The 15,857-nt window shown below is 33.2% G+C and overlaps 1 protein-coding gene across 6 annotated transcripts in view; it reads left to right on the forward strand.

The window, feature by feature from the left end:
• The window catches only part of LOC134231367 (WD repeat-containing protein 97-like), a 62,513-nt gene that overhangs the window by 34,305 nt on the left and 12,351 nt on the right, over positions 1 to 15,857 (forward strand). For 5 of the 6 annotated variants that reach the window (XM_062713327.1, XM_062713326.1, XM_062713328.1 and 2 more), the window contains 7 exons: positions 350 to 410; positions 635 to 888; positions 1,530 to 1,559; positions 3,157 to 3,468; positions 3,711 to 4,061; positions 13,619 to 13,947; positions 14,122 to 14,271. In XM_062713327.1, coding sequence (XP_062569311.1) covers positions 350 to 410; positions 635 to 888; positions 1,530 to 1,559; positions 3,157 to 3,468; positions 3,711 to 4,061; positions 13,619 to 13,947; positions 14,122 to 14,271 — 1,487 coding nt within the window. The remainder of the gene's footprint in view (positions 1 to 349; positions 411 to 634; positions 889 to 1,529; positions 1,560 to 3,156; positions 3,469 to 3,710; positions 4,062 to 13,618; positions 13,948 to 14,121; positions 14,272 to 15,857) is intronic. The other variant, XM_062713330.1, reaches the window with a different exon arrangement.

Raw genomic sequence — 15,857 nt, forward strand, 5'->3', positions numbered from 1 at the left:
GTCCTTCGTAAAACTTTGTGTGAAGAAAAGATGAATAACTGTAAGATGAATAAGGATGGACAATTTTCTTCTACATCCATCTCTTCCCCCCTTTCTGCCCCTATATTTGGTCTAGATCCATGTAACTCTAACTCTGATATTATTTTCAAAGATATATGATTATAGCTTTTTTAAAAAAAATTTGGTGGCTAAGATTATGAAAGATGTTCCTTGAATGATTATGGCATTTATTTCAAATATGGGTTTTATGTTTTAAAATTGCATCAAATTAGGCTTTTCAAGCCATGACGTATTCATTGATAATGCAATGAGAACATTTTATACATGCATTTACTCTCTCTTTGTGCAGCTTCCACCTGAAAATCCTTATGCTTTGGAGGACTTCTTGAGAAGAGGTGAATTTGAGGAAGGTAAGCTCAGTACTGTAATTAGTTATATACCTTTATAGGAGGGGGAGACAGCCATGTTATTGTTAATTATATTCTACACAAGTTTTATTAATTCTTACTCCTTAGTACAAATATGTAACCAATTTTTTTTTTTTAATTAGCATGCATTTGCTCAAAATTGTTATACAAAATTGTTACTGAATTCAATTTTAATGAAAAAGATTCAAAACAATTCTGTTCAACAGAAGAGTACCCATGGGTACCAGAGAGGGAACCCACCGGGTTTTTCCCCCCAATCAACAAAGCCTCCAGGCCTGTCACTGCGGCTGAGGAACCACTCATGCCTGCCTACCAGAGCGCTACATCAAGCGGTTTTGTGCCAAACTCAGTCTTGGTTAAGATTCTTTGGCCTCCTCCTCCAAAGGAAGAAAAAACTCAGGATACATGGCGTCCACCATCTTTGTCTAGAGGTCAAATGGAAGAAATAGAAAAAGAAAAGGTATTACTAATAATTTAATTTTTTTGATGATAATTGATGAATGTATTTCAACTGTAATTGACTAAGAGCCTCAATTTATGTCTATGGAGTGAAATTATGTAGCATTCCCTAGCTACAACAGTGGAACTTTAGCTCCTTGATGACCTTAGTTTATTCCATTTAGATAGTAGAATGTTATTACCAGTATTTTAAGTAAGCTTTAGACAAGGTTTACTTATGCCCTTCCTCTCTTCCTTCCCTTTCGTTTTAGAAAGTAGAAATCCCAGTATACAAAAGAATTCATCTACTTTTGTATCAGATACATGCAGGTGTAGGATCTGGCATTAGGCATATATGTACAGAACTGTACAGAAAAACATTTTTTTTCTTTAATAAGAAAATGAAATTCTCCCCAACAAGTTTTTTTTTACTGTAAACAACAGATGTTTTAAAATAAGCTGCAACTTTTTGGCATTTCTGCATCACTTACTACAAATTGGCAAAAGCAAAAGATATTTACTGGGTATGAATGCCATTAGATAAAAAAAATGTTATCTTTGAAATTCACTAGTCCTATGCCATTGAATTGTTGTTCTTCTGTATTATTTTCAAATGTGAATCTGAGCTGATTTGTTGACTTCCATTATTGCTTTTATAAACAGCATAGATGGAACCGGTTATTAGGTATACAGGTACGCTTCAACCTCAAATGTTTATTTTTCTTTCCTCATACTCATGCCTATAAATAAATTACAGTAGTTAAGAAATAAACCAATGAAATTTTGCTCATTAATTCAACTCTGTCTTAAACTACATGAAGATTAAAAAAATCATGTTCAAATATTTTCAAAAAGTATTTGGGTAAAATTAATCTATGCAAAATTTGACTGAATTGTTAATGAAAGGCAGATTTGAAAAAGGGGCATAACTTTCAGAAAACAAACTTCCACTTGAAATATCCTCCTTTTTGCACATGGAATATGGCCCTGTTACATTTCTCCTTTTGAATAATGTTTCAATAAATACAAGTATATTATACTAACTTCTATTCATTTTTAACTGCAATTTTTATTTTTATGACCCAGACTGTCCCAGAGAAACAACCAAAAATTAATTAAAAGTTCCCTTTCTAATGTTCCAAATTTTTTTTTTTCAACCCTCATTTATTATTTTATTATCACAAAGATGGTTGTTTGTTTATAAAAAAAAAATACTAGTAGATGAAATAGTATTTCTTTTGTTAAAGTAGTTCATTGCATCATATCAGAAATACACAATTTCCACACAATAGTCTCTCTCTTTTTTTGTGAAGTATTAAAGTTAAATGGTTTCAGAGCATTTTTCCAAAATAATGAAAGTTAAATTGAAAAAAATCCAGTTTCTCATTTATGCCATTTCTGATTACTTTGCTGAAATAAGAATACTTTTCAATATTTTCTTCATACCTTCAGACTAATGTATGTACAATATTATACAGTGGACCCTCATTTATCCGGACGCTTTGGTTCCCAGTCAATTTGTCCGGATATGTGAAGCATCCGGATATCTGAATCACCAGTTAAACAAGACAAAATAACATTTAAAAATTTCGTTCCGATGAGAAATCGTCCGGATACTGAAGTATCCGGATATCTGGCGTCCGGATATCTGAAGGTCCACTGTACATGTATACACAAACTTTTTTTCTTATTTTAAATATTCATCATTGCTACATGTAGCTTTAGATAGATATATTTTAGATAGAATTTTTTTTATTGCAGAGACACTGAGCAAGAACATTAAGACTGTCTTAAGAATCATTATTAGCTTCTTAAATTTTTATTCAGAATTAGTTGATTTATCTAGTTATATCTAATATCAATACTCAATGATATAGATTGTAGTTTTATATAGATAAAGATTTTATGTTTCCAATTATATCTGATAGCTGACAGTTAAAATTTACCTTCTGGCATTACATGTATATGTACAAGACTGAACATGTATGAATTCATCATGGTTTAGATGTTTTCAGTACAAATATCTTAATATCAATAAGAACTTCATGTGATATTTTAAAATTCATTCATGTGGAAATGACCATTAAGGAAAATGGAAACCATTGAGCGTGAATTTCATATGACATATTTATCATCTGTATTTACATGTACATGTATCTAGGTATTGCCATACCTTTTTTTTTTCGCATTAACTTATGTTAAAGATTTTAAAGTCCATGTAGAACAATTCAAAGTTTTCTAATTTTAAACACTAATAATTCATCTGGACTTGTCTTTTAATGAAATGAAGGAGCCAGTAGAAGAAGAAAAAGAAGTAACGGTGGATGATCTAGTCCCCGAGGAAGAGGGGATAGATCAGGATCGCACGCTTATCATTGACGACTGGGAGGACGAAAAATCAGCCCCCCAGAGTCCCATCCCCTCCAGTGGGACCAGGACCCCTGTTTATACCCCACCCAGGAAGGAGGTCACGTTTAGCAGGCAGCCAACAGTCCATGTGATAGAGACCCCTCCCAAAACCCCCACCCCTCCTGCTACCTCCAGACAAAGTTCACTCATGTCCAAGTTCAATGAAATGCTGACCAAGAAAGAGGAAGAAAAGGTATAATGTTTCAGTTCCTTTCATTTTCTGCATTTTGATGTTTGAAAGCAAACTGCATAGAAATCATTCATTGTAAGTAGATTGAATAATTTATTAACCTGATACTTTCCATCAATAAATGACAGCCTTAAAGCAATATATAGCTACGTTTGAAGAATAAAAAAAAGCACTCAAGAAAATCATATTCATGATACTAGAAAGTTTACTGTTTGTAATGTGACTCTGTTCATTCTAATTTTCAGGAGGATGACGAATCCACAGTGACCATGACCCCCCGATCCCCAGTAGAAACAGAACCATCAGGCACCGCACTCAAATCCCCAATGAAATCTACACTCTCCGATAAACCTCCAAGTGAACCCAAACCCCCCTCAGCCCCTCCACCCAAGAGGGAAATTAAACCCCTGAAACCCCTCGTAAAATATGCCAAACCAGCACCCCCCTCAGAGCCCCTGCCACCCAAGCCTAGACCTGTGGCACCACCTCAGAGGGAACCAACACCACCTCGGCCAGAGACGCCACTTCCTAGCTTTGTTACACAATTCAAGGGTGCTGAGTGGTTCGAAAAATTCTTTCCAGATGCTGGTGAAACGGTAAGATCTTAATATATTACAATTTCTTTTATTATAATTCTTTGATGCATATACATGTACATGTATATCCATGTACCTATACATGCTGGGGTTACTGTAATACTGTAGTACTTTAAGAAGCGGGCTTCATATTTTAGCAGCTTTGGTGTGGACAACAATGTGCTAATTCATGAATACCGCTAAGAAATCATTAACATATACAATTATGTACAAGACACTGAATGGACATGTGTAGAGCTAAACTATGAATATTTACATTTCCAATGTCTTTGTCCGAGATAAAATTACAAATTGTAAATGTACTTTATTTCTCCATCAATGTATTGGCGCGATTCCAAAAAAACCACGTGCAGGGTGAGACAAACAGCTAGACATAAGCAGGGCTTGAAGCACGTGGATTGGCGGAATCAAAGCATGTAAATATAAGGAATAACTGTCAGATTTTTCAATTTCATGACGATGATCAATCGATTGATCACATCATGAAATAAAACACAAAATAAGACAGTTATTCCTTAATTACGCCAACAACTCCATACCCAGTGATTATGCTAAATTTTGAATACACCAAATTATATAGTACATGTACAGTAACTTGCCCGGTTTATGATAAGGTCAATTTCTTAATGAACTTATTTCATTTCTAGATATTAAATTTACTCTAAAAAAAATTTTTATAGTTCAATTAACAATTGACAATTAGTTTATTTTAGAATACATGTAATTGACATTTTTTTTGCTGTGATGACTAAAAGTCAGACTGAATGTCATTAAATTTTTAATCCTTCAGGAGTGGCAGTCCTCATGTCATAAAACGTTTTTGCTATTAAGTTTTAATTATAGCATATTTCATTGCATTTTAATGACACCGTTAAATTGACATTTTATGTGTAATGTCCCCAGTATCCTGAATACCAGGAATTAGATGACTGATAAAGTGATCTCAACCTGTATCAGAATGTTGAACTATTATATTAAATGTCTCAACTTTGATATTCACAATTCACAGTGGGAGGTTATACAGTGTATAGTGATTGGGATATCCGTCCATCTGTTACGTATTTGGGATACCCATCTTTTATCCATAACTTCTCTTATACCACTGAATGAAATTTAATCTTTGTTACATATTGCCAATGTGCACCTCTTCTTTACTATTTGATCTGACACTTAATATATTGGGTTTCCCAGAGTAAAACATAAGACTTTGCAATTATAATCATATGGGAGGCAGGGGTATTATTTAGTGACCTCAGTGCTCACAGTACCTCTAGTTTTAAATAGGGGTGCATATATTGTCATGAATTTGAGACTCTTTTTGTCGACAAATTTCCTTATATTGCTAAAAATCTCTTTAATATCTCTGTGTTGAAATTTTGTGTAAGTGTGAAGGAGGGGCAGGGGCCGGCTCATATCATTGCATATTCACAGTTAAAATATACTGTAGATCTTGTTTAAACAACAGATATCATGCAGTTCAAACATGTTAATTCATGTCCTTTCATCTATTTTAGACAATTGTACATGTTTGTCAATTTGAGAAGTTTTTTTATCTCATATGACACTCCACATTTGCATTTCTGATACTTATAGCCTTTGAGCTTTCAAGCCAGTACCTAATGCCAAAAACCTCAGTTTTTGCAGATTTATCCAAAGGACTGGTTTCAATATGTTTGATTTCCATTACGGAACTCTTCAGTATGAGAGGCGCGTTTAATAGTCATCTGACTGGGACAGCATAATATTGCTGATACTTGTAATACAAAACATGCCATATTTTCAATCCAATTTAAAAAGTTAAATGTTTTTGTCATTCCAATCAAAAAATAAATGAACTAATAGACATATATACAGCTGTATGTAAGAGAGTGAGAACCCTCAATTTATCATTCATTGATAAAAATACGATATTTCCAAGGCATGTGCATTGTACAAGGGTTGTCCCAAAAAGTCATAGACAATGTTTGTATCTTTTTAAACATGTACCGATAACCAATACTAACCAAATTTTGCATATACATAATACGAGGGGCGTTTCAAAAGTCCTGAGAACTGTTTAGTAAAGAATTAACTGTTTTACGGAAATTATTGAGTTTGATATCATTGGAAAGATCAGAAAAATATACACAAATTGTGACGTTACTTTATAATTTTTATGACGTAATATCTCCGAAAATGACGTCAGAATATAGAATGTTTAGCATACTAGTACTGAAAATTCGAGTTTTTATCCACATGACACAATTTTAAAAGTGCTGCCAAAGGCTTATTTGAAAAAATATTTCAAAGAAAAATGTTAATTTGCAAAGAAGTAGAGAAGGACTATGGTACTGTTTATCAACAATTCTATATTTCATTGTTTGGTTTGTTTACTAGCCACGGTTTATATCCGGTTAGTTATTACCGACATTCTTTTAAGATTTTAAGTTACATGATACGACTGGATTTTCGGTCTTTTATATAGTTCTCCATTGTATGAAATAAAACATTTTCTATATAAAACTTAAGTATATTAATGCAGTTTTCAACAAATATATTTTGAGTAATAGTACTCTTACCGTTTACAAAGAAAATGTACAAAAGTCTTGCCCTTGACTTGTTTCTGTGCGTATTTTTTCATATTAATTCAATTTCGGCACCCCAAAACTCACTACTGCTTTTGACTTTTGACTCCAAAAAAGGTTTATAAGTTACACAGACATGTAGAATCGTATTTAATTTCCATGAATTAAATTTTGCGAATATGTGGAGGTACGGTGGGGTTACAACTGTGCCCGCACCATTTTGGATTTTAGGAGAAAATATGGGGCACACTAAACTTAACTTCTTTTGAGCCTTCATCGATCCTGCAAATCTGGTTAAAACACCTGACGAATTTATGCCATTAAACTTTGTAACACAATCGTCTATTTTTCTTTGATTGCCAACTTTGCCTTTTTTTCACAATTAGGTCTGTTTTATGCAATATATTGAGCAAGATTCGATAAAAACATGCCCCCCCCCCCCCCCCCCCCCCCCCCCCCTCTTTCAATTGGTTTCCAATGTCAATGTCTGTAAAGATTACTACTTATGATATTCAGATTGTGCAGACATGAATTCGCGAATCATGAAAGGGGGAATGGCAGTTTCAAGTAGGGGCCCACAGCCACATTAAAAATTGATTTATTAAATCTTTTGTATATTTTGAACACAAGAAGGGGCAGACCTATTACAGCTTCTCAGACCTTTCCAATGAGTGCATGGGAAAACAAACTCATTTTTACGGGGTCATTCATATAACACCCCCCCCCAAACATACACACATATGTACTGCAAACAAACATAATATAACTTCACTGAATGCAAAGATTTTGCATCTTATCTACCACATGAAAGTTTTCCAACTTTGTCTATCCAGAATTTAAATATATAGAAAGCTACTTTATTTTGAATAAAATTTTAACAACCAGTGTGTATAAGAGATGTTTATTTGAGCTTAACGTAAAGGTTTGCCCTAAACGTAATCTTAATAATTTTTTTTACATTTTATTTCTCTTACCATGGTTCATCAAGATATCAAATATTTGACACCCCCCCTCCCCAAGTCATAACATTTTTACCACGGAGATATTCATTCAAGTTGACATCCTCACAATTTTTGTGAATGTAATTTATGTAGTAAGTTAGTGTAAAAAGATAGTACTGAAAGATGTTGGAGTTGGAACTTATCCCCCCCCCCCCCCGAATCAAACAGTTGTTTTCTTTTTGTGTTTTCCCCCTCCTGAATCTAACAATTGTCTTCTTTTTGTGTTTTTGCTTGTCAAATACTTTTCAAGTTCGTATAACCCCCCCCCCCCCCCTTTTTTTTCAAATTCGATTCTAGGTGAATGCTATGTTAGCGATTTTCGTAAATGAGAGACTGAGCATGACAAAATCAACTTGTATTTAATAGTGGGGGTTGAATATGTACAAGATATATCGTTTATGATAAAATTTGTGTATTTTAAGTGATTTAATCCAAAATAATATATTCCGTTTTCCGTTCCGTTCTGCTTTCCGTTCCGTTTTCCGTTCCGCGTTTTAGCAACACCCCTACCAACTGGCATTTGCGTCCAATAACTTGCGCCTGAGTAATGAGCAAAAGTTGTTTTTAAAATTTTACTTTGATGAAATTGTGTTTTTTGTTACGTCATTTTTATGGCCAGTATTGTTAGCATGCGGAAGAATGACATCATTTTCGGAGTTATTACGTCATTAAAATTAGAAAGTGACGTCACAATATGTGTATATTTTTCTGATCTTTCCAATGATATCAAATTCAATAATTTCCGTAAAACAGATAATTTTTTATTAAACAGTTCTCAGGACTTTTGAAATGCCCCTCGTATATTCAGTGTTCCTTAAAATTATAATGAATTCTTATATTTGCTTTTATTTCTTTAGTACTGTGTAAAACATTGAACTCAAATTTAAATCAATGAAACCAGAATCAAAATCTTATCAATATGTCAAAATTTCATATAAAATAGCAATAGAAACAGACAATTGGTGTCATGATTTTCAAAGTGTTGTTGGAATTGAGTTTGATGAAAATGATGTCGTCAAGCGCGTAACTGGCACACAGAGATGTAATAAATTGTTTTGGATATGGTTTACAAACATCAGAGACGGGAAAAAAAGAGTACAGAAGTGGCATTACACACTAAATTTTGATACAGAAGTTATTTGTAAATGGCATGAGATTCAATGAGAGTTTTCCTCTATACCTAAAATATAGTTAACAGGATATTAAGAAGTAGAGTACTGTTTGTTAAACGCAGATAATGGGGAACAATCTGGAAGATGAACGACATCAAATAACGTGTATTCTCTGCTGCCTTCAATGTAAGGCAATCTTTGGACTAAATTTCGACTGAAATTTGAATCTGCTTCAAAAAAAGGACAGTATTAGTGAATTTAGAAAAGTCCATCAGTCAAGAGTGGTCTTTCACTTAAACTAGAGGTACTGTGAGCAATGAGCTCACTAAATGATACCCTCCGCCTCCCATATGAATATATGGGCAGTATCCATGTTTTGCTCTGGAAAATCCAAAATATATGTCAGATCAAAAAGTAAAATAGGAGGTGCACAATGGCAATATGTAATAAAGATTCTGTGAAAGTTTCATCAAATTTCATTCAGTGGTATGAGAGGAGTTGCGGATAACAGATGGGTACCCCAAAGCGTAACAGACGGACGGACGGACAGACGGACGGACGGACGGACAGACGTACAGACGGACGGAATTACCGATTACTATATACCCTCCCGCTTTTCAAGCGGGGGGTATAAAAAATTACTGAATGTTATCAGACGTGTGTGAAACAGAAAAAAAGATCATGACGTTATAAGTGACGTAAACTACACCTGCATTATTTGTGTGCCGATGTACATATACGAGGGTTGTACAAAAAGTTCGTGGAGTGACGTGGACTCAGGCATTTTTTGTTAAAATAAATGGTTTTATATAAATCTATTGTATATCAAAATATTTCTTATGAAAAAACAAGTCAGAATGATTTAATTTTTATTGATGGAACTTAATATTTTTGTAAAAATTGGGGTCTTTAAAGATTGCAGATAGTGCGCATGGACCAAGGTTAAAATTCTATAAACTCTTACATGAAGTCTTTGAATTAAAATGATTATTTTCTACGTAAAACAAGTCAAAACCTAATAAAAATTATATGTTACACAAATGAAAAGGCTATAATCATTTTCTGATATCGTATGTATCTCCTACTGTATACACAGTGAAAATACTAAACAAAAACCTTAATAAGTAAGTGTCAAAACTCAACAGAAAAAGCGACGTCACCCGTCCGAACGGGACCACTTGATTAACAAAACTCGATCTATCATTTGCATTAATACATCCATGTGCTAGACTATAAAATTAGTACAACATTAATGTACACAGTTTAAATAAGGATATTAACATTTGATCTGCACAACTAATTAACAGTCTAATGAAGTGTTAATGAAGTATGATGTAAAGAACCGCATTCTAAATATCTTTTTATTTAAGAAACATCATTTGATTAGAAATGTGGTGATCTTCAGACTTGTGATAAGCATTATATTTGATACCCTCCACTGAGAAGACTTATGATGTAATTATTGTTTTTTTTTTATATAAAATTAAGTCTGTGATTGGCTTTTTCATTTCCAGTTATATTTTACAATATAATTTTCTAAACTTTAATCTATTAAAATTTTCATACTTATAAATTATTTAAAATATTTATTTCACGTTTTTTATTTGTATTTAATTTGTTCAGGATTTCCCCCTTCAGACATAATTTATTTTTTATAAATATTTTGAAGCTTAAAAGTAATTTATTAAATTTTTACCCGTGATATACTGTAAGTTATTCATTGAATAAAAATGATATCCTGTCACAGTATGAAAGGATATCAAAATGATATCCTGTCACAGTGTGACGAATATCAGAAGTGCGGGAAAACTCTAGATTTCCCTTCCCATAACGAAGATTGTTGTAAAAAAAACTTCCTTGACATAAAATAAGATAGATGGAAATAAATAAATCATTCTGACAGCAAATAAAACTGTCAAAAAATATTTTGCTAAATCCATGTTTACAGTGTTTTCACCTCACTTAGCTATGACGTCTCAACCGCTCAACTATGACGTCATGTAGCCTATCATTGTATTACAAAAAGGCAGAGGCAAAGGAAAAATCAAAAATTTTTGTTTAAAAATGTAATAAACAGAAAATTCAATGTTTTGTAGTTGAATATGGAATTTATTTCACTCGTGAGACAGGATTTTTTTATATTTTCACTCGTGCTTCGCACTCGTGAAAATATCAAAAATCCTGTCCCACTTCTGAAATAAATTCCATATTCAACTACAAAACATCGAATATCCTCTATTTATCCTAAAGGTTGATGCACCAAAAGTACTAGCCATAGGTGGATTTCCTTGATTTGTTCATTATCATAAATCAAGGCTCGCCTGCCAAAATACATCTAAGAGTTTTTAAAGAAACGTTTTAATTAAGTTCATAAAAAAATTCAGCTGAATCCAACACATGCATGAACAGCTGGATTTCGGAATTTTGCAAAGAGATACATACATGTAAAATGACATACATTCATGGGGTCAAATTTTTGAGGGTTGAGAAAAAATAATGGATATTTGTGACTTTGATTCAAAGGTTAAAGAAGTGTTGTGTAGAAATGCATTATTAAATTTTACATTTCACGGTGGTCGTGAAGTCATGGGTCATGGGTCTCTTGATACCTCGAAAACAACAAAAATACCCCCCCCCCCCCCAAAAAAAAAAAGAGATATCACAGTATAAGTAAGTTTCAAATCCTGACTCTTAAAGGGCTAGGATCAAGACATGAGATCAAAGCTGAAATGAGAGTATGAAGCAAAAATCTATACAAGCAGTCAGCAGTTAGGGTCAGAAATAGTCAAATCAATGAAAAATAAATTGAAAATATGTTCAAAACATATCAAATCCACATAAAACTGGACAATAATAGGGGCTTAAAGTTAAAAAAACAAGCAATGTATGATGAACCAATCATATTTGTATAACTGCCTGTGATTTTGATTTGTGGAATATATATTTGTAACAGGTGTATGTGAAATGTTTTTATGGTCTTATTAAAAACAGAATTATAATTATATACATGTATTTATATGCAGATGTAACAAGATGTACATAATTAACTTATTGTTATCACCAGCAGACTTTAATTGTTTTATAACAGTACTTTAAATTAGGAACATATCATTTGCTAGAAATGTTATAAAATTCCCATAAGGCAAATTACGATAGGTTACATTTCTTAAATGTTTACTAAATTATGACATATCATTTAATTTATGAAATTTATTTGTCTACTTGTACTGAAAACAGGATTAAATTTTTTAATAAAAATTGTTATAAAGAAAATTTATAATTTGAAGCTTAAATATTTGAATGCATTTGAAGGAAATATCCTTTATTTAGCTAGCAATTATTCATCAATTTTAGATGTGGCTATTAGTAAAGTACATGCCTGCAAGATTTTATCTTTGTTATACATATATTTTCATTTCTAATTTTTTTCTCTGTGTTAACTCTTTGAAAGTTAGCCGAGTTGATTTCTTGATAATTCTACTGGAACATAAATTAGGCAGGTTGATAGGTCAGGCGCTAAGGATGCCTAATATGCATGTAGATCTCATGCACATCCATCTCTGTGTCTGACGCTAAAAAGGCCAAATATGCATGTAAATCTCGTGCGGCTGCCTTTGTGTTTGACGTCAATGGCCGAGGACTATTGAAATTGGCATAGAAGTCCTCATGTAATTTAAATATACATCTACATTCTACAATTTCATTTCATTTAAGGAATGAAGTTTATTTCAACTTATATTATATGATATAACATAACTTGGGGCAGTTTACACTTTATAAACCAAGAAGTGGTTTATTAAAAAGCATAAACTGCCCCAAGTTTTGTTATATCGTATATGATATAAGTTGAAATAAACTTCATTCCTTATAATTTAATTTCAGCGCAGACAATGAGACAATTTTTCCCGCAGAATAAGGCTTCACATTGATTAAATTTTAAAAGTAACGTCAAGCGGAGTAATACGTTTCTTGACGTAACTCATTGTGACGTAGGCACGTCATGTTATACAAAATGGATAAAATATTTTATCCAATCAAATGACGTGTTACAAGTAAAATTAAATTATAATGAAATGGAGATATAAGGAATCACTGTCTAGTTAATATAGTATGCCAGGGACATCAACAACAGTGGGAAACATGGGATAATTTATGCATAACAGGCTTTGAAACGTGGGATAATTTATGCATAACGGGGTTTGCCCGTTATGCAAATTATCCCATGTTTCCCACTATCATTAATGCCCTGGCATACTATACTAACTAGACATTGATTCCTCAAGTAACCATACAGTCAAATCTTGATACGATGTACTTTTAATATGAAAGAATCTTTGTGCAATCGAAAGAAAAAAAAACCTGTATGTTTTTTATGGTTAAAAATTAAGAGTTGTGCCTAATAGTTTTACAATATGGTCAGAAAAAAATCACTTACGGTACTGTAGATTCCTAATTATAGGTGAAGAATTAATTTCTGCGTAATCTTGTGAGAAACATCACTCGTGAAAAAATATTGCTTGCTTTTATTTTGATGGTGCTGAAATCTATATATGTAAATTCTGTTGATCAACCGTCCATTCGCGAATTATAATTCTCGCGATTTGACGTTAAAGAGCCAGTTTGTGGGGGGAAAAAAACTACGAAAAATAAGGAATCTACAGTAGTTCAAATGTTCTTAATTGGTATATGATCTTACGATTGATGAATATTAGGCATTTTAAGAAAAGTACTAGTCAGGTCAACCATTGCAAAAAAAAAAAAATTGTAAGGAAACAAATACTTCAATTTTTCTGCAGCTTGTGAAAAATTATAGTGTTTATTAATTAAAGAATAAAAAAAGCAAAATTCTCCATTTCTACCTCAAATTTGTTAAATTGCAGAATATTCCCAAACCCTGGACGGCCGATAACTTCATGATGACCATGAGTCGACTTCTGCGCATTGCCGAGTACATGCACAAAATTGCTGTCACAGACGCAATGGCCATGCTATACACTCAAGAGGACATAGGAGATGGGACCATTCACTCCGTCTCCAAAAACCTCATTGCGGTGCTAAACCACCACAAAGAACCACCGACCTGTCTGGTGGAAGAGCAAAAGAATTTTATTATCTCAGCTCTTAGGGCCATGAGCAAGTTTGGGGTCAAGGACAAAGAGTTTGTTTCAGAGTTAATGGTACAGTTTCTGGATGGGGATAAAGAAGTCAGGTAAACAGCTTTACAGTCTTTAACATTTTTCACTGATTCAAACTATAAGCATGAAGCTTAGAAAAATATTTTATTTGTTTCTAGCAGATTTCATTCTCTACACACATTGAGCATTTTCCATCCATTTTTGATTGCAAAATATCCTTAAGAATTGCTTCATCTGTACTTTTACAGGATGACAGTCCTGGATCTGCTGTCTTCCATTGGACATCAGGATCCACAGAAGTTTTTCTCTAAGGAGCTTGATTCCTGGGACATCTGGAATGTGGACGAGGAAGACAGGAAAGGGGAACTGAGAAAGATGTCTCAGCAGTGGCTGGATAGGTAAGTTAATGTGTTACTGAAGATGTCCCAGATAGATAGGTTATCTTTTTTACTGGAAGATTTGTCAGCAATGGCTGGATTGGTAAGTTAGTCTTGTTTACTGGAGGGTTTGTCAGTAATCTCTGGATAGGTAGGTTAATTTTATGGAAGATTTGTAATAATATTTAGATAGTAGGGCTGTCACGGTTCCAAAATTTTTCGGGTCGGGTCGGTTCTGATTTTTTAAGGTTCGGTTTTGGGTTTTTCGGTTCGGGTAGGTAATGGAATAAAAGCTCATGATTTGTATTATTTTCAACAACAAAAAGAATATTTTCATTTAATCTTAGAAATAGCAACATTATAAGAAGTTTAAAGTAGTTTCCTGAATAGAAAACAATTGTACCAAATTATTTAAATCACCTTATAATGGTAATGTACTAACAAATCTCTCGTTTTTGACGCCATTTTTATAGTAAAACCTACTCATCTATACAAATCGGAACCGAACCGAATTCCAGAAAAACGGAACCGTACCCGATCCGAATTAATTGTTCCGTGGTTCCAGGTCATTTCGGGTACCTGTGACAGCCCTATTGGATAGGTAGGTTTATGTTGTTACTGGAAGATGTCTCAGCAATGGCTAGATAGGTAAGTTAATGTTGTTACTGGAAGATGTCTCAGCAATTGCTAGATAGGTAAGTTAATGTTATTACTGGAAGATGTCTGAGATAGATAGGTAAACTTGTTACTGGAAGATTTGTCAGCAATGGCTGGATAGGTAGATTAATTTGTTACTGGAAGATTTGTCAATAATCTCTGGATAGGTAGATTTATTTATTACTGAAAGATTTGACAATAATCTCTGGATAGGTAGGTTATATATTGTTGTTACTAGAAGATTTGTCAATCTTGTATGGATAGGTAGGTTAATGTTATTTGAAGATGTCTTGGCAATGCCAGGATAGGTAGATTAATTAGTTACTGGAAGATGTCTCAGCAATGGGTGGATGGGAAGGTTAATGTGGTTACTGGAAGATTGTCAGCAATGGGTGGATAGGTACATGTACATGTAGGTTAATTTGTTACTGGAGGATTTCTGGATAGGTATGTTAATTTGTTGCAGGAAGATTTTTTAGTAATAGCTGGATAGGTAGGTTAATGTTGTTTAATACTGGAAGATTTGTCAGTAATTGCTGGTTAGGTCAATTAATTAATAACTGGAAGATCTGTCAGTTTTAGTCTCAAAATGAAACTAAACTAAGGGTCATTGTTAAATTCATTGCTGTTGCATAGTTTCAAATTAAAATGCTACTTTACTTTTTTTATCACCTTCTTTTAGAGTACAAACTAGTAGAGCTACAATCTCTTCAAAGACTTCTTTATTTTTTTTTTATTTACTTCTAGAGTGATATGAGCTCTATATGGTTTGTTGAAATAGTATGCATTTTAATATTAATTTAGATTTCTAATGGAGAAACATAGCCATAGATTAAAAAGCAAAGTTTAATATAATTTTATTGAACAAGAATGAAAACTGGGTAAATGAGAAAGGAAATGGGTGGGGGGGGGGGGGGGGGCAGGATCAACTTACCTATAAAAAGGTCTAA

Source organism: Saccostrea cucullata, unplaced genomic scaffold (assembly GCF_032062105.1).
Source record: "Saccostrea cucullata isolate Sc308-1 unplaced genomic scaffold, CSIRO_AGI_Scuc_v1 ctg104, whole genome shotgun sequence".
In the NCBI taxonomy this organism is placed as follows: Eukaryota; Metazoa; Mollusca; class Bivalvia; order Ostreida; family Ostreidae; genus Saccostrea; species Saccostrea cuccullata.